The 22898-nt window shown below is 64.3% G+C and overlaps 4 protein-coding genes across 5 annotated transcripts; 1 reads left to right on the top strand and 3 right to left on the bottom strand.

Moving 5' to 3' along the window:
- Positions 1-2464: 2464 nt before the first annotated feature.
- Positions 2465-5807, bottom strand: ISG20L2 (interferon stimulated exonuclease gene 20 like 2). The gene is made up of 3 exons (XM_050327861.1): positions 5013-5807; positions 4056-4256; positions 2465-3391 (listed from the first exon to the last, which is right to left on the bottom strand). The coding sequence occupies exons 1-3, from the start codon at positions 5631-5633 to the stop codon at positions 3278-3280; spliced, it is 936 nt and encodes a 311-aa protein (XP_050183818.1). The 5' UTR covers positions 5634-5807; the 3' UTR covers positions 2465-3277.
- Positions 5808-5859: 52 nt separating this feature from the next.
- Positions 5860-9798, top strand: METTL25B (methyltransferase like 25B). The gene is given in 8 exon segments (XM_050327845.1): positions 5860-6044; positions 6367-6626; positions 6709-6996; positions 7073-7135; positions 7213-7396; positions 7399-7945; positions 8468-8655; positions 9585-9798. Coding segments are annotated over 7 exon segments (1680 nt in total). The 5' UTR covers positions 5860-6044; positions 6367-6374; the 3' UTR covers positions 9743-9798.
- Positions 9799-9852: 54 nt separating this feature from the next.
- Positions 9853-11427, bottom strand: MRPL24 (mitochondrial ribosomal protein L24). Of its 2 annotated transcripts, none has more exons than XM_050327872.1 (6): positions 11408-11427; positions 10729-10909; positions 10541-10636; positions 10354-10457; positions 10138-10268; positions 9853-10048 (listed from the first exon to the last, which is right to left on the bottom strand). In XM_050327872.1, exons 2-6 carry the CDS (start codon positions 10906-10908, stop codon positions 9912-9914), a joined length of 648 nt encoding a protein of 215 aa, XP_050183829.1. In that variant the 5' UTR covers position 10909; positions 11408-11427; the 3' UTR covers positions 9853-9911. The 2 variants fall into 2 exon arrangements, with proteins under 2 accessions (XP_050183829.1, XP_050183828.1); XM_050327871.1 differs by having other exon boundaries at positions 10729-10912; positions 11408-11424.
- A 1055-nt stretch (positions 11428-12482) lies between these two features.
- HDGF (heparin binding growth factor) lies at positions 12483-19220 on the bottom strand. The gene is made up of 6 exons (XM_050327863.1): positions 19023-19220; positions 13732-13808; positions 13486-13624; positions 13216-13392; positions 12940-13130; positions 12483-12820 (listed from the first exon to the last, which is right to left on the bottom strand). Exons 1-6 carry the CDS (start codon positions 19107-19109, stop codon positions 12814-12816), a joined length of 678 nt encoding a protein of 225 aa, XP_050183820.1. The 5' UTR covers positions 19110-19220; the 3' UTR covers positions 12483-12813.
- Between the last annotated feature and the right edge of the window lie 3678 nt (positions 19221-22898).

The raw sequence follows: 22898 nt of genomic DNA, 5'->3' as shown, positions 1-22898 counted from the left end.
CACCCCAGGGGGGCAGGAGCTGCGTCCCCCCCCCTCCCGGAGTCACAGGAGGGGTGATGCTGAGTGTTTGCTTCAAGTTTAGGGAACGAGGGGAGAAAAAGAAGCCCCATTCCAGGAGAAGTGGGTGGAGAGGGCTGTGGTGGGATCTGTCTGCAACCCCCCCGGGACACCCCTGTCCCCCTCATCCCCTGCTGGGCACCGTGACCCAGGAGGATTATGAACGCCAGCCCCAGCTGCCCCACATCTGGAAGGGATTCTGCCGGGAAGGGCGGATAAAGCCTTCGCACCCCACCCTCCTCTCTCTCTCCCTCCCATCCCGGCAAAGCTCTGGGGTGGGCAGGCAAACCACTGGCCCCAAATAACCCCCCCGGAGCGCCGGTGACCCCCGGGAAGGACACGGATTCTCTGGGAGGCGGGCAGGGAGCGGCGTCCCAGCGCCTGGGCAGCAGCAGCTGGCTCGGCCTCTGGAAACATCCGGCAGCGGCCGCCGCCTGCGTCCCCCTTCCCGGCAGAAATCCTCAGAAACCGCAGAAATCCCGAGCGCAAACCACTGGAGGGGGCTCCCCAAGCCCGGGCACGACTCCCTTCCCACTCTGGCACCCCTATGCCCGCCCCCCCCCTCCCCTTCTTCAAAACGCTGTCAGTGCCCCAGAGCCCCTCCTGGGAGGATGTGGCTGCTCGGGGATGTTCCCCCTCGCTGGTGCCCGGGATCCACCCCGGGAGGGGTGACGTGTACCCCACACCCAGCACAGAAGCCAAGGCCACCGGGGGCTCGTCCCTGACGCCCCCGCCTTCCCCCCCTCCAACCTCTCACTATGTCAGGACAGGGGACGGGGCGGGAGGCTCCAATGTGTGGGGCCGGGGGCTGAAGCCTGAGTGAGGGCAGGTCGCCCGTCGCCTCCACCCCAAGTCCCTGCAAATCCATCCCAGCTGGCGGGACATCCCCCTCCTCCTCCTCCGCCCCTCCGGCCACGGCCACGGCCGCTGCGGAAATGAAACACAGCTGGACGGCGCGACCGAGTCCGGCCCCGGCCCCGTGGCTGCCGGGACCCCCGGCTGTGGGGCGGGAGGGAGCCCACGTGCCCCAAGGCCTCTGCCTGTGCGTCCACAGCAGGACCCTGCCCTGGCCCAGGACCCTGAGCCAGCCCCAGCCCCAGCCCAGGGCCTTTTCTCAGTCCTAGGACCCTGATCCAGCCTCTGCCCAGCCCAGGATCCTTCCTCATTCCTAGGACCCTGATCCAGCTCCAGCCCCAGCCCAGGACCCTTCCTCAGTCCCAGGACCCTGAGCCAGCTCCAGAACTTGCCCTGGCCCAGGACCCTGCCTGAGTCCCAGGATCCAGCCCTGGGACTCTTCCTCAGCTCTGAGACATTTCCCTGGCACAGCACCTTGCCTCAGATCCTGCCCCAGCCCTAGGACCCTTCCTCAGCCCCTGCCCTTGCTCTGGCCCCAGGACTCTTCACCAGCCCCAAACCCTCCCCAGCCCCGGCAACCTTCCTTGGCTCCAGCACCTGCCCCAGCCCCAGGACTCTTCCTCAGCTCTGGGACCCTGCTCCTGCCCCCGCCTTGGCCCCATCCCCATCCGGAGAGAGCCCGGGGTGGGATGCAAGCAAAGCCCCCAGGACTCCGAAACGCATCCAGCGCCCGCCGGGGCTGGGGGCCCGCCCGGCTGCTTCTCATTTCCAGGGCCATAAACCCCTTTAACGACCGGCCATTTATAACCGCTGTAAAGCCCCTAATGACCGCCAAACCCTGCCCAGACACAAAGGTTCCCGCCTGCTCCTCCCGCGCTCCCACTTTCCTTTGGATTTTGGGGCTCTGACAGCTTTCCCACCCCCACCCGGGCCGTGGGGACGGGTGTGCAAAGGCAGGAGGGGGAGGGAAGAGCCCCCATAAAACCCCGCAAACTCCCGCCCCGTGGGATGCTCGGGTGTCCGCTCCCCGGCACCGCGGGGGGGTGGGCACCCAAATCTGCGTGTTTAACCCCAAACAAAGGTGGAAGGTCTCGCCACCGCGGCGTCCTGCCCCCCAAGACACCCCTCCCGTCGGGCTCCGCCGCCCCGAGCCAAGCGGAGCCACGTAAACACGAGGAAAGGCTGGAAAAAGTGACGCGCGTCGGGGGCTCGGGGCCGCGTCCAGCCCGGCGCGGGCGGGGGGATCCCCCCGGGCGGCTGCGGGCTCGGCCCCGCTCCCGGGGCTGCCGCGGCCCCTCCGGAACAACCAGCACCGGAGACCCGCCGGCGGCTCAACCAGAAAAGGGGTTGGGGGTCCCCAGAGCAGGTGAAGGGGCCAGCCCGCCCCTGGCGTGAGGAGGAGGAAGAACCAGCGAGACGCAGATGTCGGCGGGTGGCGGGTGACGGCAGCAGCCCCGGAGCCCGGTGAGGGACCCCCCCCACCGAGGCCGGGGGGCTCCTCCCCACTCCCCGCCGCCGAAGGAAAGAGCTCGTTAATCATTTCTCTTTTAATTGGGACCTTGCGCATAAACCTTTCACAGTTCAAAGCAGCCCCGCGGCGGGGTGGGGCGCGCCGAGGGCACGGCCAGCAGCCGGTACCGGGGGCGTCCCCAGGGCAGCGCGGGGGGGCTCGGAAAGGTGGATGGGGAGACGCTGCTCCCCGCGCCCGGGCTCGTCCCGGCCCCTTTCGCGACGAGGAAGGTGGCACCGAACCACCGACGGGAGCAGCTCCTGCAGCGGAGTGGAGACTTCCCGGCGGGATCCCAGTCCCGCCCACTCCCACGCCTCCTCCTCGTGCTGGCAGAGGTAGTTTTGGGGACGGGAAGGAGCCTGCTCCGTTCCCAAATCCCCCACGGATGGGGGCTGCCCCAGATCGGGACCCCCCACGCAGCTCCCCAAACTGTTCCAAGGGTGCAGGACCCAAGACCATCCTCTGGGAAGGCACCAGCCCAGGCTCTCCCCACGTCTCTGGGCAGGACAGGGCAGAACAGCAGCGGCACAAGGCACGTTGGGGGGCTCAGGGATGAGGGACATCGCTCCTGGCTCTGGGACATTCACGGATGGGGCAGCTCCTCAGCACCCACGGCTCCTCCCAGGGCTCCTCTGAGGGCAGGACCAAGGTGGTGGTTTCACTCTGGGCCCCCATTAGGGCACAGGACAGGCTGGGGACATCGCTCCAGGCTCCCCCAGGGCACAGGACAGGCTGAGGGCATCACTCCAGGCCCCTCTAAGGCATAAGACCTGGCTGGGGATGTCCCTTTGGGCCCGCTCTGGAGGCAGGACCAGGCTGGGGGGCGTCACTCCAGGCCCCCCTGAGTGGAGGGGGTCACTCCTGCTCCGGGTTCTGCTGCAAGTGCTGCTCCCACTCCTCCTCCACCACCTTGTAGAGCTCCATGGTGGCTCGGGCGTCCTCCACCGAGGAGTGGCCTCTGGAACCCACCTGTGGGGACAGACACAGCGTGGGCACAGCTCCACATTTCAGGGACAGCAGGTAGATTTGGGGGTGCAGGCAGAATTTGGGCTACAGGCAGAATTGGGGGTGCAGGCAGCTGTGGGGCAATGCATGCAGCTCGGGTGGGGAGATGCATGGAGATGAGGGGGTGCAGGAGCTCTGGGGGGCTGCAAGTGGATTTGGGGGTGCAGGCAGCTCTGGTAGGGTGCAAGCAATTTGGGTGGGAACATGCACAAAAACTAGGGGGTGCAGGCAGATCTGGGGGGCTACATGCCAATTTAGGGGTACAGGCAGATTTGGGGGGAATGCAGGGAGTTTTGGGGGGAATAGGCAGATTGGAGAGCACAAGCAGATTTGGGGGGATGCAGGGAGTTTGGGGGGGCACAGGCAAATTTGAGGTTGCAGGCAACTTGTGGGGGGATGCACAGAGATTAAAGAAAACAGAGCAGGAAAAACCCCCTGAGGCTGCAGGGGTTGAGCTGAGGGTCCCCCCCCACACACACATAGGGAAGGGGAAACTGAGGCACAGGACTGGCAGCAGCAGCTGAATTTGGGGCACCCCGAACATGACACCAGGGATGTCCTCCCCGCCCCACTGTCACCCTGGCATGGCATGGGTGGTCCCCATCTCCCGTGGTGGGGGGAGCAGTACCTGGATGTCCTGGTTCAGCAGGGCCTTGGTGAGGCGCTTCAGGGACACGGCCATGTTCTCTGGGAAGCCCCCCCGGCGGTTGAGCAGCGGGATCCGGGACGTGTCCCGGGTCAGGGCTTTGGGGTGGGAATACCGGAGCGCCTTGAAGTCGTTGTGGATGGCGTGGCCCACCACGACCTTCCCGGCCAGGATGCGCAGCACCTGCGTGGGAGGGGGTGGGATGGGGGTTTAGGACCCCTGGCAGTGCCCTCTGTGCTCCGTGGGAAGCGGCTGCCCCACCAGGACACAGAGCGGCCCCGCTGCCAGGTGGGTGGGAAGGTGTGGGGCTGAGTGGGGATGGCAGTGTGGGGGGCACAACCCCTGTGCTGCAGAGGGCAGCTCTGAACCCCCCTCCCCAGCCCTGGGGGCCCAGCCCACACCCTCAGCCCCATGACCCCCAGCCCTGGCCCCACAGCCCCCAGCCCATGGGACACAGAGCCCAGCCCTAGAGCCCCCCACCCCAGCCCTGGCCCCACAGCCTGACACTTCCAGCCCTGCCAGCCCCCCACCTGGGTTTTGCAGCCCCCACCCCTCACTTCTAGCCCTCCACTCCCAGCCCTGTACCCTGACACCTCTAGCCCCACTTCACCCCCACCCCGAGACTCCCAGCCCCCAACTCCCCATTCCAGTCCTATCCCCCGACCTGCAGAACCCCCCACCCCATCCCAGCCCCACACTCCCAACCCTGTGCCCCCAACCCCCCATTTTAGTCCCATCCCCCGACCTGCAGACCCCAGCCCTGCACCGCCCACCCCCTTTTCGATCCCTCCCCCACCCACGCCCCTACTCCCACCCCTGAGCCCCCACCCCATCCCACAGCCGACACCCCCACCCCAACTCCCTATTTTAGTCCCATCCCCCGAACTGCAGACCCCATTCGCGCGCTCCCACCCCCCTTCCCGCGCCCCCCGTCCCCACCTGCCGCTGTGCCTGCTGGAAGGGCACGGCTCTGTCCATGTGGTGCCGGCGGATGCCGCTCCAGCGGGTCCGGTAATCCACGATGGGCGCCTCGGGCCGCACGTAGCGATCGTACACGACGTCCCCGTGGTAGGACACGATGCTGCACCGCGCCAGGGCGCTGGTGCGGCCCCCGGGGCCCGTGCCCACCATCTCGCAGTCCATGGCCAGCAGCTTGGTGGGCGCCGGGGGCGCTCCGGCCGCCGCCCCCCGACCCTTCTTCCCCTTGGGCTTCGCCGAGGGGGCTTTGCCGGTGGGTTCGGGGGCACCCCCAGCGGACCCCAGACCCTTCCCTTTGGTGTTCGCGGGGCCGTCCTGAGGCACCTGAGCTGCCCCCCGACCCCTCCTCCCTTGGCTTTCAGGGGGAACGGAGCCGTTCTCTTTAGGGCGCGGCCGGGGGGGCTTCGCCGGGGCTCGTCGTGCCCCTCCCGGGTTCGGGGGGAGCTGCTTCTGCCGCAGGACCCCGCGCCGCTCCAGCTCCCGCCGCCGCCGCACGAAGCTCTGGTGCTTGCGGTTGCCCCCCTCCTTCTTGGGGCGCCGCTCGGGGACGGACAAGTCCAAGTTGAGGATCAAATCCCCCATGGCGGGACCGGGGGGAGAAGCGGGGCGGGGAGAGGCGGCTCAGCGGCGGAACCGGGGACCGCCCCCGACACCCGGGACCCCCGGCACCGACACCAGGGACCCCTCGGGACTCCTCGACGACCCCCGGCACGAACACCGGGACCCCCCGGTCCCCCCCCACTCACCTCCCCGGCCCGGAATCGGAAGCGGCACGTGGCCCTCCCGGTACCGGCAGTGACGTCATCGGCGTGCGCCGCCTCCGAGAGCTCGGCTCGCGCGCGCGGCAGTAGCAGCGGCTGCTCCGTGACGTCACCCGCGTCCGCGTTACGTCACCGTGACGTTGAAAGCCGACGTCACAGGTCACCGGCGTTGTCCCGGGGCAGGGCTGTCGCGGCCTGCCCGCTGTCCCGGCCGGCCCGGGGGAAGTCGCAGGTGCTCGAGGGGACGAGCGGCGCCGCTGGGTGACGTCATGGCTTCGGGGAGGGGGGTGTCACAGCCGCGCGACGTCAGGAGGCGGGAGGGGGTTATTGCGTCCTCGCGTGACGTCACGCTCCGGTGACGTCACGCGGCCTCTGGACGTCGATGGGCACGGCCGGTGGAGGTGGGGTGAGACCTGGGGTGACGTCAGAGCTCCATAGGGACACGCCCCGCAGTGATGTCAGAGCGCCAGGGGACACGTCCCAGGGTGACGTCAGAGCCCCAAGGGTGACATCAGAGCTCCGGGGCTGACACCCCCTCCCGCTGCCACCCCCAGGTGCTGCCATGGCGGCTGCTCCCGCTCTCATCCTGCAGCACCTGGACCGCCTGGAGCAGCCGCTGGAGAACCCAAGGCAGCAGCAGGAGCACCTGGAGCAGCTTCCAGACCCAGAGCATCAGCGGGAGCAGCAGCTGGATCACCCGGAGCAGCCGCTGGAGCACCGGGAGCGGCCGGAGCAGTCACCGGAGCAGCGTCGAGCCGCTGACATCATCCGCCTCCTGACCCTCTACCGGCCTCTGATCGATGCCTTCATCATCGTGAGTGTCCCCACATCCCCCCTGCAACCCCCTGGCTGTGTTCCCCCATCCGTGCCCCCCGCACTGACCCCCCCTCCCGCAGGATTTCTTCACCGAGGGGCTGTGGGCACACCTGCCCCCGGCCTGGCAGCCCGCCCTGGCCAGCGCCACCCCCCAGCAGCTGGCCGGGCTCCTGGGGGGCCGTGGTGGCCCCGGGGCCGCCTGGCCCCTGTCCCTGCTGGCCTTCGCCGCTGCCACCCGGGCCCTCTCCTTCCCCCGGGGCCGCCCAGCAGGGTCCCCGCGCCCTCCCTGCCAGAGCCCCCGCCTGCACCCGCTGCTGCGCCGCCACGTCAAGCCCAAAAAGCAGCACGAGATCCAACGCCTGGGCAAGGTGGGTGCCCCCCAACTGCCTCCTCTGCGAGCCTCCATCTCGCCCCCAGCCCCACAACACTCCCCTGTCCCCGCAGCTGCTGCGGCGGCTGAGCCAGAGCACCGGCTGCCAGCGCGTGGTGGACGTCGGAGCTGGGCAGGTGAGAGCAGGAGCACACGGCGGGGGGGACACAGGGAGGGGCTCAGACCCCGCCTGAGCACGTGTCCCCCCTCCCAGGGCCACCTCTCCCGCTTCCTGTCCTTCGGTCTCGGCCTGTCGGTCACGGCCGTGGAGAGCGACACCCGCCTGGCCGGGCTGGCCGAGCGCTTCGACCAGGACCTGCTGCGGGAGCTGCGGAAAACGGGGGCCTCCAGGCAGGGGGGGCACCCACGGCGCCGCCCAAACCGCCCCCTGAGCCCCCTCACCCCCGCGCCCCCCGCCACGTCCCCGGGCGCCTCGACCCCGCCGCTCCCTGGGGGGAGTTCCTGCTGCCCCCCGACCCACCCGGGCCTGGCCCTGCTGCCCGGAACCCGCTGGGGGACCCGGGGGGCTCGGAGGACGGGGGGCCGGTGCTGGTGACGGGGCTGCACGCCTGTGGCGACCTCAGCCCGGCGCTGCTGCGCCACTTCGCCCGCAGCCCCGCCGTGGCCGCCGTGGCCTCCGTGGGCTGCTGCTACATGAAGGTGTCGACCACCCCGCTGCCCCCCGGCTGCCCCGCGCCAGGGTACCCGCTGAGCGCCGCGGTGGCGGCGCTGCCGGGCCACCAGCTGTCGTACCGGGCGCGGGAGGCCGCGTGCCACGCGCGGGAGGAGTACGAGGGGCGGCTGCGCGGTGACGGTGATGGCGGCACCCGCCTGCTCGCCCACGGCTACCGCGCCGCCCTCGAGGGCGTCATCCGCGCCGCCGACCCCGCCAAGAGGCACCTGGGCCTGCAGCCGGGCAGGAGGGCGCACGCCCTCGGCTTCCAGGAGTGAGTTTGGGGAGTGGGGAACCCCCTTCTGGGCCCCTCTGGTTTTGGGGAGAGAGAGGATCCCATTCTGGGACCCTCCCTTGTGAGGTTGGGGAGGGTGAATGCCCTTTCTTGGACCCTTCCTGGCCCCCAGTGACTTTGGGGAGAGTGGGACCCCTCTCCAGGACCTTTCTCATGAGTTTGGGGAAGGGGGATTCCCTCTCTAGGACCTTTCTTGGCCCCTAGTGAGTTTGGGGAGGGAGGGACCCCCTTCTGGGACCCTCGTGTGTTTGGGGAGGGGGGAACTCCTTTCTGGGACCCTCCTGGGCCCCAGTGAGTCTGGGGAGAGGGGACCCCCTTCTGGGACCCTCCTCCTGAGTTTGTGGAGGGGGGGGGAACCCCCTTTTGAGACCCTTCCTGACTCCTGTGAATTTGTGGAGGGGGACCCTCTTTTTCATCCCCTCCTGGCCCCCAGTGATTTTGGGGGAGGGAGGACCCCTTCCTGGGACCCTGCCAGCCCCCCAAGTGACTGTCTCCCCCTAGATACGCCCGCCTGGGGCTGCCCTTGGCAGGGCTGGACCCAGCGGGGGTCCCGCTGGACTGGGGGGCCGTGGGGGCCATGCTGGAGCAGCAGCACAAGGTGGTCGCGTTCTACACCCTGGGGCAGCTCCTGGCGCCCGTCGTGGAGACCCTCATGCTGCTCGACCGCCTGCTGTACCTGCGGGAGCAAGGTGGGCACGGGCAGGGGGCCTCCCCCTCCCCTCTCCCCTCCTTCAACCTTCTCTTCCCTCCCCTTCCTCTCTTCAACCCTCCCTCTCCTCTTTTCTCTCTTCCAACTCTCCTTCTCTTCTTCCCAACCCTTCCTCTCCACTCTCCTGACCCTTTCTCCCAATCGCCTTTTCTCCAGGCCCTCCCTCTCCTCTCTCCCATCCTTCTTCCTCCTCCCTCCTGACCCTTCCTCTCCCAATCCTCACTCTTCTCTCCTGACCTTCCCTCCCTCTCCTCACTCCAATCCTCTCTCCCAACTCTCCGTCTCTTCCAACCCTCTCTTTCCTCACTGACCCTCTCCTCGCTCTTGTCCTCTCCCCCAAACTTCTGACCCTCCCTCTCCTCTCTTTCCTCTCTCTCCCCACTCCTTCTCTTCTCCCTGACTCTCCTTCTCTTCTCTCCTCGCCCTTCTTTCTTCTTCTGGCCCTCTCTCTCCTCTCCCATTCCTCTTCCTCCTCCCTCCTGACCCTCTCTCTCCCAATCCTCACTCTTCTCTCTTGACCTTCCCTCCCTCTCCTCACTCCAATCCTCTCTCCCAACTTTCCGTCTCTTCCAACCCTCTCTTTCCTTGCTGACTCTCCTTCTCCTTGCTCTGATCCTCTCTCCCAAACTTCTGACCTTCCCTCTCCTCCCTCCCCCACCTCCTTCTCCTCTCCCTGACTCTCCTTCTCTTCTCTCCTGGCCCTTCTTTCCTCTTCTGGCCCTCTCTCTCCTCTCCCAACCCTCTTTCTCCTCTCTTTCTCCCCCAACCTTCCCTCTCCTGTCTTCCCCCTCTCCCAACCCCGCTTTCCTCTCTCTGGACCCTTTCCCTCTCCTTTCCCAACCCTCTCTCTCCTCACTGACCTTCTCCCAACCTCCTCTCTGACCCTCCCTCTCCTCTCCTCTCCCCCAGGTTTCCACTGTGCCCTCGTGCCCCTGTTCAACCCCCGCTTCTCTCCACGGAACTTGGTGCTCGTGGCTGCACGGACCCCGCTGGCCGCAGTGCTGGCCGGGCTGGCCGAGGACAGCGAGGATGGAAACAGCAGCGAGGACGAGGAGCCAGGGAGCTGAGAGGCCCCCCAGCCCCGGGCACAGACCACAATAAACCCAGGATTTTTTCCTGCCCAGGGTTGGGTGTGAGCGAGTCGGGGCTGCGCCGAAAGCGCCACATGCAGCAAACGTGGAAAATCAAGGGGTGTGTTTATTGCAGAGCCCGACTCAGGGGGAAGTCCCCCCCCAGTTAATACCAGTAGGATTTCTTGGCCCTCCGCGTCTCCACAATCCCCATGGCGTCCATGATCTCCTCCTCGAAGGTCTTCAGGGACGGCTTGTACGTCTTGGCCAGCGCGTCCTCCACCGACGTGTCCTTGGGGCCATCTGCGCGGGCGAGGGGACAGCGATCTGAGCCCCCCCTGCCCCCCCTGCCTTCCCCACATCTCCCCCAGCCCCGCTGCTGCCCCGCTCACCGATCCAGTTCTCGGGCACGATGCCGTCGCGGCGCGGCTGTGGCGGCACGGGCAGGATGCGGCCGCTGCGCAGGGACACGCGGACGCGCTCGCCCTCGTCCGTGTACCGCCACTCCACCTCCGTGGGCTTCCTGCGGGCACACGGGCGGTGGGAGGGGGCAGCGTGGCATGGGGGGCTCCTCAGCAGGGTCCCCTCAGCCCCTCCAGGGCTGTTACCTGTCCTCGGGGTCCACCAGGCTGATCTGGCTGAGCAGCAGCGGCGCCTCGCTGGCGATGTAGGTGCCGGAGTACTTGGCCGTGCGGTTGATGTAGCGGTAGTGCTGCGAGGGGGTTTGGGGTCACCGACAGCCCGTGACCACTCCCAGCCTCCATATTCCCCCCCACATAACCCCCCCAGCCTCACCGTGTTCAGCCCTTCCACCACGACCCAGTTCCGGGGGCGCACGACCTGGGTGACCATGCCCTGCTTCCCCGCGTCCTTCCCGCTCAGCACCTGCACCTGTGGATGGGGGGAAAAAGGGGTGCACAGGTGGGACCCCCAGCCCGGCCAGCAGCCTGAAGGGGGACCATAGCGGGGAGGAAGAGGCTCACCGTGTCACCCCAGAACACCTTCCAGTCGTCGTCGGCGATGGGCTCCACGAAGATCTTGCGGCGGCGCCGCCCGGGGGGGTTGCGGAGCCGGTCGGCCGCGCTGCCGGGGGGCCACGTCCCGTGGCGGTACCCCAGGGGCAGCCGCGACCGCGCCGCGTTCAGCAGGGCCGAGAGCCGCATGCTGCTGCGGGTCGGGGGGGTGCCCTGTGACCCCCAAAGGGGAGCCAGGACCCAGAAGACCCCCAAAGAGACCCAGGGATCCCGCAGCGTTCCCTCTCATCCCCAAAAGGGGCCCGTAGGTCCCCCCTCACCCCTAGAAATGGCACCCAGGGATCCCACAGACCCCTCCCCACCCCCAAAGATGATCCAGGAATTCCGCAGAGCCTCCAACCCCCAGAGGGTACCCAAACTCCCGCGGAGCACTCCCCCGCTCCCAAAGGGGAGCCAGGCTCCAGAAGACCCCCCCTTCTTCACCCCCAAAGGGACCCCCGGGGCTCCCGCAGAGCCCCCCACCCCCAGCGCGTGCCCGCAGAGCCGCCCACCCCCGGAAACGGCACCCAGGCGTCCGGCAGAGCCCCCCTGCCCACAGAGGGACCCAAGACCCTACAGAGCCACCCACACACCCCAAAAGAGCCCCACAGACCCCCCCAAAATAGTCCCGGACCCCCTCCCCGCTCACCTGCGTGTCCCGCGCGCCGGGGGGGCGGGGCCTGGAGGGGGCGGGGCCGTGTGTTGTGGGCGTGGCCTGGCGCAGGGCGGCCCGCGCCGGCCCGCCAGGGGGCGCTGCGGAGCCCGGCGGGAAGGCGCGCGGTGCATGCCGGGAGTTGTGGTCCTGCCGCGCTGCACGCCGGGAGCTGTAGTCCTGTTTTCCCCCCCCTCAACTCTCGCGGTGTCCCCCTCCGTGTCCCCGCTCCCTGCGACCCCCTCCCCAAATCCCGCTGCGGCTCCCGCGGGGTCCCGACCCGCCGAGCAGCGGCTGCCGGGAGCTGTAGTCCCGCCTGGGGCTGGCGCCCGGCCACGGCTCCATTTTCTGCTGCTGCCCTGCCCGTCCCCACGGGGCTGGTCCTTGGGGACACCAAGGGGTCCCCGCTGTCCCCTCCGTGGGGAGCCGGGCACGGCCAAATCTTCTCCCTCCCGGTCTGGCCTCTCCCCACAGGGCTGTGTATGTGGGACAGGGTCATGGCCCTCTGAGCCTGCCAGAGCCCAAGGAATGTTTGGACAACACTCCCAGGCATATGGTGGGATTTTTGGTGTCCTGTGCAGGGCCAGGGGTTGGACTCCATGATCCCAATGGGTCCCTTCCAACTCAGGATGTTCCATTATTCCATTATTTTAGAGACTAAGGAGTGCTTGGATGTTGGGATTTTGGGACTGGGGAGACTTTGGTGTGTCCTTTGCAGGGACAGGGGCTGGACTGGATGATCCCAGTGGGTCCCTTCCATCTCAGCATATTCCAGGATTCCATTATTCTAAAGGTCAAGGAGCGCTTATACATTGGGATTTTGGGACTGGGGAGATTTTGGGGTGTCCTCTGCAGGGCCAGGAGTTCGATGATCCTGATGGGTCACCTTCCAACTCAGGATATTCCATGGTTTCTATTTTATTAAACATCTCCCCTCTTGAAACCTCCCCCTGGCTCTTTCCCTCTCCCACTCCCAAGCCACACACTCCAGCCCCACAACACGGAGCTGCCAGAGCCCCTCTGAGCAGCCCAAAGGGCTCCCCAAAAACCAACCAAGGGGTTGGGCAAGCGCTTTAAAAAGGCAAGAATCGCTTTTATTTCAAATCAACTGCTCAGCCCCGAGGAATCACTAATACAAAGCGTTGCACCCACGGCAGGGCGGGTGCTCGGGGTCAGTACCGGGCTGCTCTGCATTCCTCTCTCTCTTTCTCTCTCTCTCATTTTTTTTTTTACGTGTTTTGTTTTTGTTTTTTTTTTTTAATTTTTTTTTCCTTTTGAAATTTCATTTTCGGGGTCAGTTTCTGCCGTCCAGGAGCTCCGGACGCGACAAGCCCGGCGAGGGCGACGCGGCGGGGGCAGCACCCGGGAGCCAGCGGGGTAGGATCAGCTCTCTGGGGACGCTGCTACAGGCTGTGGGGGCCAAGAACAGAACACTGTCACACCCCACAGTGCCAGGGATGTCACCCCAGGCCCAGGGCAGGCAGGAGGAGCCCGGCTGCGGGGCACAGGGATCACCACACCGCCCTCACCTCTCCTTGTGGTCTCTGACCTCCTCCTTGCCCTCCTGCTTGGCTTCGTTGGCGTCGGGCGCGTCGGTGGCGTCGCTGTTCTTCTCCCCTTCGCCTGGGTTGGCTTTGGGCTCCTCCTTGGGGGCCTCTTCGTTGTCCACCTTCTTCTCCCCTTCCTGCCCCTCTGCATCCTTGGGGCGTTTGGGGGAGTCCTGGGCAGGGGGGAGAGCTCGGCTCAGCCCGGCCCCCCTCATCCAGGTCCCCGTTGTCCCCAATGTGTCCCACTCCCCCAGCTACCTCCAAAGCATCTTCCGCTTTTCTCTTGATCCCGCCTTTCTCGTTCTTGTCCTTGGACTGCTCGTCAATCACCAGCTTCCCCTCCTCGTCGCTGCTGCCCTCGGCGTTGCCCTTCTTCTCCCCGTCCCCATCCGGCTCCCGCTCGGCCGCCTCGGGGCAGCTCTTCTTCTGGGTGGGCTGGGGGGGACACAGGGGGCTCACAGAGGGGACACAGGAAAGGGGTGTGGGGGGGAAAAAGGAGGCGCTGGGACCCTCCAGCTCGTGACCCACCTGGTAGCCGGAGGCTTTGACCGTGGGGTTGTTCTCGATCTCCCACAAACCTTCGCTGAACCCTTTCCGCTTGTTGGGTTTCCCGAACTTCTCCTTGCACTCCTCGTAGGGGAAAAGGTCTTTGGGCCCCAGGAATGCCCTGTGCCGGGGGGTAAAGGCGGTGAGGAGGAGGGGAGGGGGGTCTCTCCCAAGCCCCCAGCGTCACCCACCCCATCAGCAACCCCCTTGGCCCCGGCTCCCACTCACGTTTCGTGGGTCCCGAAGAAGAAGACTTGGTACTTATTGGAGGAGGATTTCACTGCAGCTTCTGGCATCTCATCAATCTGTGACAAAGAGGATGGGGTGAGAAGGGAGGGCAGACACTCCCCAGACACCAGGACATCCCCCCGCCCTGGTGTCCCACCGACAGGCACAGCCTGGGGAGGGAGGAGGACGCGATTCCTTGGGAATTCACCCACGAATTGGTGACAGTGGCCAACAGAACAAGTGGCTGTGCCCACTAGAGTAGGGTCACAGGGGTGCCCTTCTCCCAGTCCCCTGTAAGCCCTTGTCTAGACCAGCTCAGACACACTCAGCAAATTCAGGCAATGCCGGCAGTGCCAGCAGAGCCAGAGGCGTCACCTCCACCCTGGGGCACAGAGATCAGGGTTCCCCAGGGGACACCATCCTGCTATTGGGACCCCCCCAGCCAAAACCGGGTCACCAGACAAGGGGACAGCCCGGCAAGGGCTGTGGGGTCAGTGAGCAGCCGGTGCCAACCCCATGGGCAGGTGCTGCTCCACCGAGCGTGAATAATCCCGAGGCGCCAAGCGGGAAGGGAGCGAAAGCAACTCCGGCTGCTTTTTATAGCGTCTAAAAATAACCCCCCCTGCAGCCAGCAGCCATAAATTCCCCGAGAAAGCCTCAAAGGGAGGTGGAAGGAGCCGAAGGAGGATGCGGGTGGGGGTCTCAGGGCACATCACCAGGCCGGAAGGTGCCAGTGCGGGCGCCCAGGGGTGCTGGGTCCCATTCCCAGAGCTCTGCTGACTCATGGCACAACCTTTCCCAAGGCACCACGACCCATCCGGTTCGCTGAGCCTCAGTTTCCCCAGCCAGCAGGGCCAGGGTGCCGGCGACAGCACTCCTGTCACTGGGGGTTTTTTCCCCTCTTTCCTCCCAGCGTGTCACCAACCCGTCCCAAATGCAATGGAGGGCTGAGGTTTTCTCCTGGTTTCGTTCCCAGACCCGGGAATGGAACCAACACGTGCCCCTTTGCCAAGGGGCAATGCTGGCACAGCCCCAGGGGCAGCCGGGCAGGATGAGACACTGGCAAAGGGCTCCATGTGGGCACCGGGCCGTGGTGGATGGTTGGAGTGACATCCCATTCCAGGGTGGGCTGCGCCTTTGTGCCATCCCCACTGCCCAAACAGGCACCCAGGCCATTCTGCACCCATCCCCTTGGACCCAGGGCATGTTTTGGGATGGGTGATGTGCCTCCACCCAGTACCCCAGGGCTACCACCACCGTCCTGCCCCAATGTCCCAATGCCCCCTGCTCCCCACAGGCACATTCCAGGAGCAGGGATGGTCCCTGGAGGTGCAAACATCAGGCTGGCCCTGGCCCCAAACCCTGGCCCACAGTGGCAGCCGGGAGCAGCAGCTCTGTCCCCGCGTGGCACCGACAGCGCTGTCGGCAGAGGAGGAGGAGGGAGGAGGAGATGTGACTCAGAGGGGCGGCTGCCAGCCCAGCCCAGCCCAGCCCCACCGGGGATGCTGCTGCCCAGAGGCCTCCTTCCTGCAGGTCACCCCTGGGACAATGTGCCAAAGGCCCTGCCAGCCCCAAAGCAATGGAGCCCCTCGCAGTGACCCTGCTGGAGACCCCCCGGCTGTGCCTTTCCCCAGTGAGTTTCCAAACCTTCCTCCCCAAGGAGAGGTGGCACACAGTGGGGACAGGGACAGCTGGCACATGGCACTGTGTCCCTGAGCCCACTGCTGCCCATCCCCAGGCCAGGATCTGTCCTTGGCTAAGGGCGCAGGACAGGGGAAAGTTGGGATCACCCCCAGCCGCTGGGATCCCACACACAGGCTGTGCCCACCAACATCAGCCTCTTATCAGCCCCTCCTGCACCCCAAGGGGACAGGGTGGCTCTATCTGTGAGAGCAGGCGGGGACTGGGGCGCAGGGACACGGGGGAGGCGAGTGACACCCTGGTGGGGACACCGATAGCACAGGCAGGCACGAACCCGCCCAAAAACCCCGCGAGGACTCACGGTGCCCAAAGCACATCGTCATGAGGGGCCTTGGCTGTTTGGAAACCTCTCACCCCTCTGGAGCCCCCCTCCAGGCTGCCCCAAATGCCATGTGAGGGGGCCCAGGGCTCGAGGCAGCACAGATGTCTGTTTGTCACTCGCTGGATGGTGGCAGTGGGGGGTGACAGGGCCGGGGTAAAGTCCACGGTGCCCATCGCTGTCCCCCCGCCAGCTCCTGCGAACAGCACTGGTGTCACAGCCAGGCCTGGTGCGAGGTTCTGTGTCCCAGGGGCTCGGGGGGGGTGGGGGGGCAGCAAAAACAAGAGGCTGGGACAGTTCCCCCTGGGAGGGGAAGCTCTGGAGCGTGGCAGGGGAGGGACAGGCACGCCTGGACTCTGCCCCCAACCTCTGCACTTCACCTTTGCAACTGGTCCATGGAGCACGGCTGGATGCAGCCACCCTGCACTGGGAGCAGGCCCCTCCCTGCCTCAGTTTCCCCACAGGAGGACAAGGCTGGAGCGAGGAGCTGGCTGTCAGGAAGGGGAATTAATGGAATTAACTCATGTGGGTCACACATGGCTGATGAAGCACGTGGTGAGGTGGGGGAGCACGCACCAGGCTGGGGGCCTGTGGCATCCCCAAGTGCCACAGCTGCACCCACAACACCCTTCCCAGGGCTCTCCTCAGCCCTGGGGCCATCACTGGGCACTGGGCAGCAAACTACCCGGAGTCTGCTCCCAAGGGTCCTGCTGGCAGGATCCTGACCCCACCACACACCAAGCCATGGTAGCAGGAGATGCTTAGGGAGGGCAATGCCAGCGGTGCTGGGACCCCCGGTGTGGTGCCAACCCCTGGGCTGGTGCTCTGCCCCTTGCTGTGCTCCCACACTGTCCCAAAGGGCTGGGTGGAGGAAGGGCTGCAGATCCAGCCACTGGGAAGCATCAAAGGGCAGGTGGAAGCGAGGGTCCTGCATCAAGCAACCTGTGGAGACGGCATGAGGGGAAGAGGGAGGCAGGGACCCTCTTCCAGGCGCTGGTGACTCATCTCCCTGCTCTTGTGCCTCAGTTTCCCCTCTGTTTAATGCTACCCCTCTCAGGGAGAGATTTCCACTGGAGGCAGGGGCTGAGTTGCTGGTGTTGGGAGACCGTCCCCAGGGAATGGGCTGGGGGAATAACCCCCCTCCTTGCAGTGCCACCGGCTCCCCCCCTCCATTTCTTCCCCGGCCCTATCTCTCTGCTCCAGCCACACCTGGCTGGAAACAAATATCCCAGCCAACGCCACGCGTGGCCGGGTAACGTTTCATCACAGCACCTGATTAGTCACGGGCAAACCCTGCCTGCTTCACCCGGGGCCGATTAGTCACCGCGGGGAGGGCTGTGCACCCCAATTCCCCCCCCCCCCGGTTCAACCAGCACCCTCCCCCAGGCTCAGCGAGGGCTGCCCAGGAGGGGGAAAACCTGTTCCCTGCCCGCCTGAGCAGCCCCTGCCACGGTGGTGGGCAGGGAAACCACGCTCCAGGAGCAGAGTGGGGCGTGAAACCCGAGCAGCACATCACATTCGGTCCCCGGGAGCTCAGCCCCGACCCGGCGTCACCCCCGGTGGGGGCAACCCGTCTGAGGGGCTTTTTAGGTGCCGGGGCCAAACCCTGCCGGGATGGGATGGGATGGGTGGAGGAGGGTGATGAGGCAGCGGGGCTGTTCTGGGGGCCCAGGGGAGCATCGCTCTCCCCACGGGGAGAGGAGCTGTGGTGGAAAGGCAGGCGGTGGTGGAAAAGCAGGCGGCGGTGGAAGCAGGCGCCGGGCTCCCAGGGATCCCTCTGGCTCCTCCTCGCAAAGCCGCTTTCAAATGCGCGTTGGGAGGCCAGTGCCAAATCCGAGCGGCTCCCAACCCCCTCCCGGCCTCCCCGCCAGAACCCGACAAACCAAACAAAAGTTATTCAAACCCAGGAGGGGAAGGAGGAGGGGATGGGGGGGACAAGGGGGGGATCCTCGGCCTTTTAAAGCCCACCGCGGCATTCCTCCCCTTTTCCGCTCAATTTGGGGTTTCCAGGCGGCCCCAGCGCCCTTTGCAGCAAGGCCGGGAGGGGAGGCGAGGCGAGGGGGTGGGGGGAAACACTCCAAGGAAATTTTAAACTGCATCATCAACCGCTTAAAAATAAACCAGCGCCGTGTTGTGTAGCCAGAGCTCCCCACGGCCCCCGGCCGAGGGACTCAGCCCCCCGATGGCCCCGGGCGAGGGGCTTCATTTCATCCCGGGGGGGCAGTGCTGGGCTCATGGCATTGACACCCCCCCCATCCCCACGAGAGGCTCAGGGACCCCCACATCTGTACAGTGCCCACGGCCGTGGCGCCGGTGGGAGCCGGGGGGACAGTGGCGGGGCCGGCACATGGTGGGTCCTCGACGCCCCCACCCCCCTTCCCCGTCCTAAGTCCTCAGTAATTATATCGATTTTCCAAAGCCAAACTCCCGGCGAGCGCTGGCACCTTCTCTGGCACCCGTGGCGAGAGGTAAGGCCACGCAGAGCCGGGGGCAACACGGTCTGGGACCGGCCAGGCCAGGCCAGGCCTGGGAGGGGGTATTCGGCTGAACCCCCCCCCGCCCCCAACCCCGGTCTGCCCCAAATCAGCGGCGAAGCAGAACGGGAGCGACCCGTCCCCTCCCCGGGGTCTCGCAACGGAGCGGGAAAGGGGTCGTGGTGCGGCCCCCACGTGGAAAAGAGACCTCCCGGTACCGAGGGTCACCCCGAGGGGGTCTCCCCGGGCTGGCCCAGCCTCGTGTCCCTGTGCACGATTCCGCCCCGGTCACCGACCGGCCCGGGGTGGCGGGGGGGGTGTCCCCGCTCCCACGCGGTGGCAGAAGCCACGCGGTCCCCACCCGTGACCCCCCCACCCCCTCCCCCGGGAGGGAAATGAATAAACAGCACAAAAGGGACCCGGGGGAGCCCGGGACGTTGTTTCCAACACATTAAATCCCTCCAAACCCAACGGAATGACCCGAAAGCGCCTCCCCAAAGCCTCGGTACCGAGCAACCCCCGAGCCGGCCGGGCCCGGCCTTACATAAGGTGCCGGTAAAGTTGGATCCCCCGGTGGAAGCGGGGGCTGGGGGAGGTGAAGCCTGACCCCAATGTGGACCCCCACCCCACCTCCCGACGCCGTCACAGGGAGGGGGGAGCCTGACCCCGGCGCGCTCCCCCCACGCCCCGGGGGCACCGCGGCCGCCCGCGTTATGCAACGGGGAGCAGCGTGGGGAGCCCCGTGGGGGGCTCCGGTGGGTCCCATCTCTCCCCCTCCCCCTTCCCCGGCTCCTTACCCGGGCAGGCCAGTGCGGGTAACCCTTCATCTTGGCGAAGACCAGGTCCCCGCATTTGTATTCCTTCTGCCGGTTGGACCGGGACATCTTGGCTGGCGGCTCCTCCCGGGACCGGGAGGGCAGGCAGGCTGAGGGAAGGGGGAGGGAAGGAGGGGGCTGGGGATGAAGTTTGGGAGAGCAAAACCCGGCGAGAGGCAGGGATTAGCAAAAAAAAAAAAAAAGAAAAAAACCCTCCTAATCCCGGAGATGGGGAGCGGGTTGGGAGTAGGGGAAGGCGGGGAGGCAGCGGCTGCTCTGCCCCCCCCGGCGCGGAGCCCGGGCGGGGGGCGGCGGCGGCCCCGGGGTCAGCGGCGGCGCGGCGCGGCGGCGGAGGGCCCGAGCCCCATGCGGTTGTTTGTGTTTGAAATTCAATTGCTCCCTCCCTCCGCCGCCACCCTCCCCCCGCTTTTCCCTTTTCCCTTCCTCCTCCTCCTCCTCCTCCTCCTCCTCCCGGTGGATGCGCTCGGAGGTTCGTGCAGCGCTGCCTTGGGCGCGCAACACCCACCGCCCGCCCACGGGGCTGCGTGTGCGAGGGGCGGGAACCTGGCCCCCAAAAAAAACCGAGAGGGGACGGGAATGTCCCCAGGCCGCAGGTGGCACTGGGGGCTGGGGATGCTTCCAGCCCGGATGTGTCACGAGGAGCAGGGACATGGCCCGGGGTGGCGCCCCGGCCGCGGGCTGGCCCTGGAAATGGAGGGGTCTGGCGTAAGATCGGTGCCAAATCAATGGGAAACAGGGCAAAATTAACGTAGAACAGTGCAAACTTAACGTGAAACAGCGCAAAATCAATGGGAAACAGTGCAACTGTGGTGTAAACCCGTACAAAGACTGGTGCAAGCCCATGCGAAATCTATGTATAACAGTGTAAAATCAATTTAAAACTGGTGTAAAACAGTGCAAAATCCATGTAAAACGGTGCAAAATCTATGTAAAACTGGCATAAACCAGTGCAAAACTCGTGTAAACCTGTGCAAAGTCAATGTAAAACAATGTAAAATTGGTACAAACCCATGGAAAAACCTGGTGTAAACCCATCTAAAAATCTATGTAAAATCTATGCAAAATCTATGTAAAACATAGTGCATAATTAGTGTAAACCCGTGCAAAATCAATGAAGAAAAATGCAAAACTGTTGTAAAACCTTGCAAAATAATGTAAAACTGTGTAAACGAGTACAAAGCTGATGTAAAATCATAAAACAGTGAAAAACTGGTGTAAAACAGTGTAAAACTAGTGTTAACCAGTGCAAAACTGGTGTAAATCTACCTACAACAGTGCAAAACTGGTGTAAAATAGTACAAAACCGGTGTAAACCCACGTAAAACCAGTGCAAAATTGTTGTGCAATGGTGCAAAAGGTGAAAAACAGCACAAAACCAGTGGGAAACCATGTAAATCTGCAAAAACGGTGTAAAACTGTGCAAAACCCGGTGTAAAGCATCACAAAAATGGTGCAAAACCATGTAAAACAGTGCAAAACTGGTATAAACCATTACGAAACAGGTGTAAAATAATGTAAAACAGTGTAAAAGTGGTGTAAAACTGGTGCAAAACAGTGCAAAAGTGGTGTAAGACAGTACAAAACTGGTGTAAACCCACATTAAACCAGTGCAAAACTGGTGAAAAGTAGTCCATAAAGGGTGCAAAACTGATGTAAAACACCACAAAACTGGTGTAAGGCCATGTAAAACAATGCAAAACTGGTGTAAACCAGCACAAAAATATTGTAAAACCATGTATATTTGTGTATAACAGGGCAAAACTGGTATAAAACACTGCAAAACCAGTGTAAACCCAGGGGCCAACCTTTAAAAATAATAGAGAAAATCAAGGATTGGGAGCATTTGGTGCCCACCCAGTGCTCCCAAGGATTTTCCCTCAGAACCCCCCTGTTCTGCAGAGGTGTTGCAGATCCCAGGATTGCTCAGGGCTCATGGAATTAGGTGTGTAGGGAAATCTCTGGGTGCCTGGGCAGGGGTTTTGGGTCCCATCCAGCCTCAGTGTGGGGTTATGGGGTGACAGAGTCAGCAGAGGAGTAAATAAATCATCACCTTGGTCCCAGTTTCAGACCAACCCTGGGCACTGGTGCCCCTGTCGGACTGAGGGGCTGCAGGCCAGGCCCCTCCTGCAACCAAACACCTGGGATTAAATTAAATGCAGATTTAAGCCCTTTCCAAGACCAGAACCTCCACCCTGACCTGGCAGTCGGGGTTCCAGGGCTGGGCTCCTTTCCTTCCATCCCTGCGTGCTTTCCTTGGCTTCATTTCTCCTAACGAGCCGCAAAAGTAACACAAATAAATAATCCTCAGGGTCACAGCTGACAGCAGGATCCTGCTGCCCGGGGTGAGACCAGGCCTGAGGAATCTCTACCTTCAACAGAAAAATGGAAAAACGCCGAGGGAAACAAAGATTCCTCCCTCCTTCTGAGCAGCAGGAGCTGGACCTTGTTTAAACTGGTCCCTCCTCTCCCCAACAGGGTCCTTGTTGATTTTCCTTGGCAGAGGATGAGGGTGGCCTCGCATCAGAGCTCGGGGTGGTGGAACCACTCTGTGCTTCTCCAGGAATTGCCCGTTTCCCTTTCCTAAATCCTAAAAACATTTACAAATCTAGGTGCTTAGGAAGGAGAAAAAAAAATCCACTGGGGAGATCCCAACCCATCCCCAGGATGGCAGGAGGGTTGGAAATAGATGATTTTGAAGGTCACTTCCAGCCCAAACTATGACTCTGTATGAGCCCGAGGGATGTTTTGCTGGGGAAGTGACAGCAACGGGGGGGCTCAATCCATAAAAAATCCCACAAAAATCCCCGTGTCTCGGTTTCCCTTGGATTTGGAGAGTGTGTGGGCAGAGCTGTGAAGGGAAAGGGCTTGGACACCTCCGTGACACTCTCTGGGGTTCAGACCCCTGTGATGAGGGGTTCACCCTACAAGTGGCCACACACACACACGTGTCACAGCCAAGGCAACATCTCACTGTTTCTGGTGGTCATGGAACCCATATTTCCAGGGAAAAGGGTTCCTGAAGAGAGGCTGATGCAGATGGGACCTTCTGTGAGCCAGCCCAGCCCTGCCAGGGACACTCTCCCTCCTCAGTGTCCTTGTGCTGGGGTCACTTGGCTTTGCCCTCACCGGGTCTTGGCCGTGTAAAGAGTGGGGGGAAAACGTAACTCTGGTGTCCCAGCTCCCTGTAGCCTCCCATGCCCGTCCCTCCGCTCCCCGAGGCCTCCGTGCCTATTTTTAATACTGTATTTTTAACACTCCTCAGCCCTCCAGGGCAGGGCAGGGCAGGAGGGGTGGCACAGGGCGCGTTGGCTGCGTTTCACACCATTCCAAACGACAGAGGGTTTCAGGACACGCTCCTCGTTTACCTCCATTTTGCTTTAATTACTTCGCGCAGTGCCTCTGCAAATCGCTTCCCTGGGTGTCGGGGACCCAAATTCGAGCCCAGCTCTCTGCTTATTAAGGCCAGAACAAGCCAGAAGGAGGTCAAAGGAGTCAAACCGAAAGTCAGCGGGGGCGCTGGAGGGATAAACCGGCTGCTCGGGAATCCCGGCCCGGGGGCTCCTGCATCCTGCTCCAGCAGCCGCCAGGCTGATCCTACCCCAGAATGACACCGGGATGAAAGGACAGGAGGGAGGAAGAGCCTCCCAGCCCCTCGGTCCGTGTCCCGGGAACACCGCACCGGCCGCTGGGGACACACCGGGAGCCGCAGTTTGGCGATGAACTGCGCGGCCTGGCCGGGGCGGGGCGGGCCCTCCCGCCTTCCCATCCTCATCCTCGTCCCCGTCCCCATCCCTGTCGCGTCCTGTCTCCCCCGGGGACCCCCGTTCCACATCCCCC

The sequence above is a fragment of the Myiozetetes cayanensis genome, unplaced genomic scaffold (genome assembly GCF_022539395.1).
Source record: "Myiozetetes cayanensis isolate MyiCay16 unplaced genomic scaffold, myiCay2020 scf35, whole genome shotgun sequence".
NCBI classification, from domain to species: domain Eukaryota; kingdom Metazoa; phylum Chordata; class Aves; order Passeriformes; family Tyrannidae; genus Myiozetetes; species Myiozetetes cayanensis.
Note: the sequence above shows the minus strand (reverse complement) of the source record. Positions and strands in the feature narration are given on the sequence as shown.

What these genes read in the sequence shown, in the direction of transcription:
- ISG20L2 (XM_050327861.1), bottom strand. Translation starts at nt 5,633, where the DNA reads ATGGGGGATTTGATCCTCAACTTGGACTTGTCCGTCCCCGAGCGGCGC. An exon ending in TCCAGCAGGCACAGCGGCAG is followed by an intron (nt 4,257 to 5,012) that starts GTGGGGACGGGG and finishes CCTCCCACGCAG; the next exon opens with GTGCTGCGCATCCTGGCCGG. An exon ending in TGCTGAACCAGGACATCCAG is followed by an intron (nt 3,392 to 4,055) that starts GTACTGCTCCCC and finishes CTGTCCCCACAG; the next exon opens with GTGGGTTCCAGAGGCCACTC.
- MRPL24 (XM_050327872.1), bottom strand. Translation starts at nt 10,908, where the DNA reads ATGCGGCTCTCGGCCCTGCTGAACGCGGCGCGGTCGCGGCTGCCCCTG. An exon ending in CTGGTGGACCCCGAGGACAG is followed by an intron (nt 10,269 to 10,353) that starts GTAACAGCCCTG and finishes GTGTGCCCGCAG; the next exon opens with GAAGCCCACGGAGGTGGAGT. An exon ending in CGTGCCCGAGAACTGGATCG is followed by an intron (nt 10,049 to 10,137) that starts GTGAGCGGGGCA and finishes TCGCCCGCGCAG; the next exon opens with ATGGCCCCAAGGACACGTCG.
- HDGF (XM_050327863.1), bottom strand. Translation starts at nt 19,109, where the DNA reads ATGTCCCGGTCCAACCGGCAGAAGGAATACAAATGCGGGGACCTGGTC. An exon ending in TCAAAGCCTCCGGCTACCAG is followed by an intron (nt 13,393 to 13,485) that starts GTGGGTCACGAG and finishes TGTCCCCCCCAG; the next exon opens with CCCACCCAGAAGAAGAGCTG. An exon ending in AAGCGGAAGATGCTTTGGAG is followed by an intron (nt 13,131 to 13,215) that starts GTAGCTGGGGGA and finishes CCCCCTGCCCAG; the next exon opens with GACTCCCCCAAACGCCCCAA.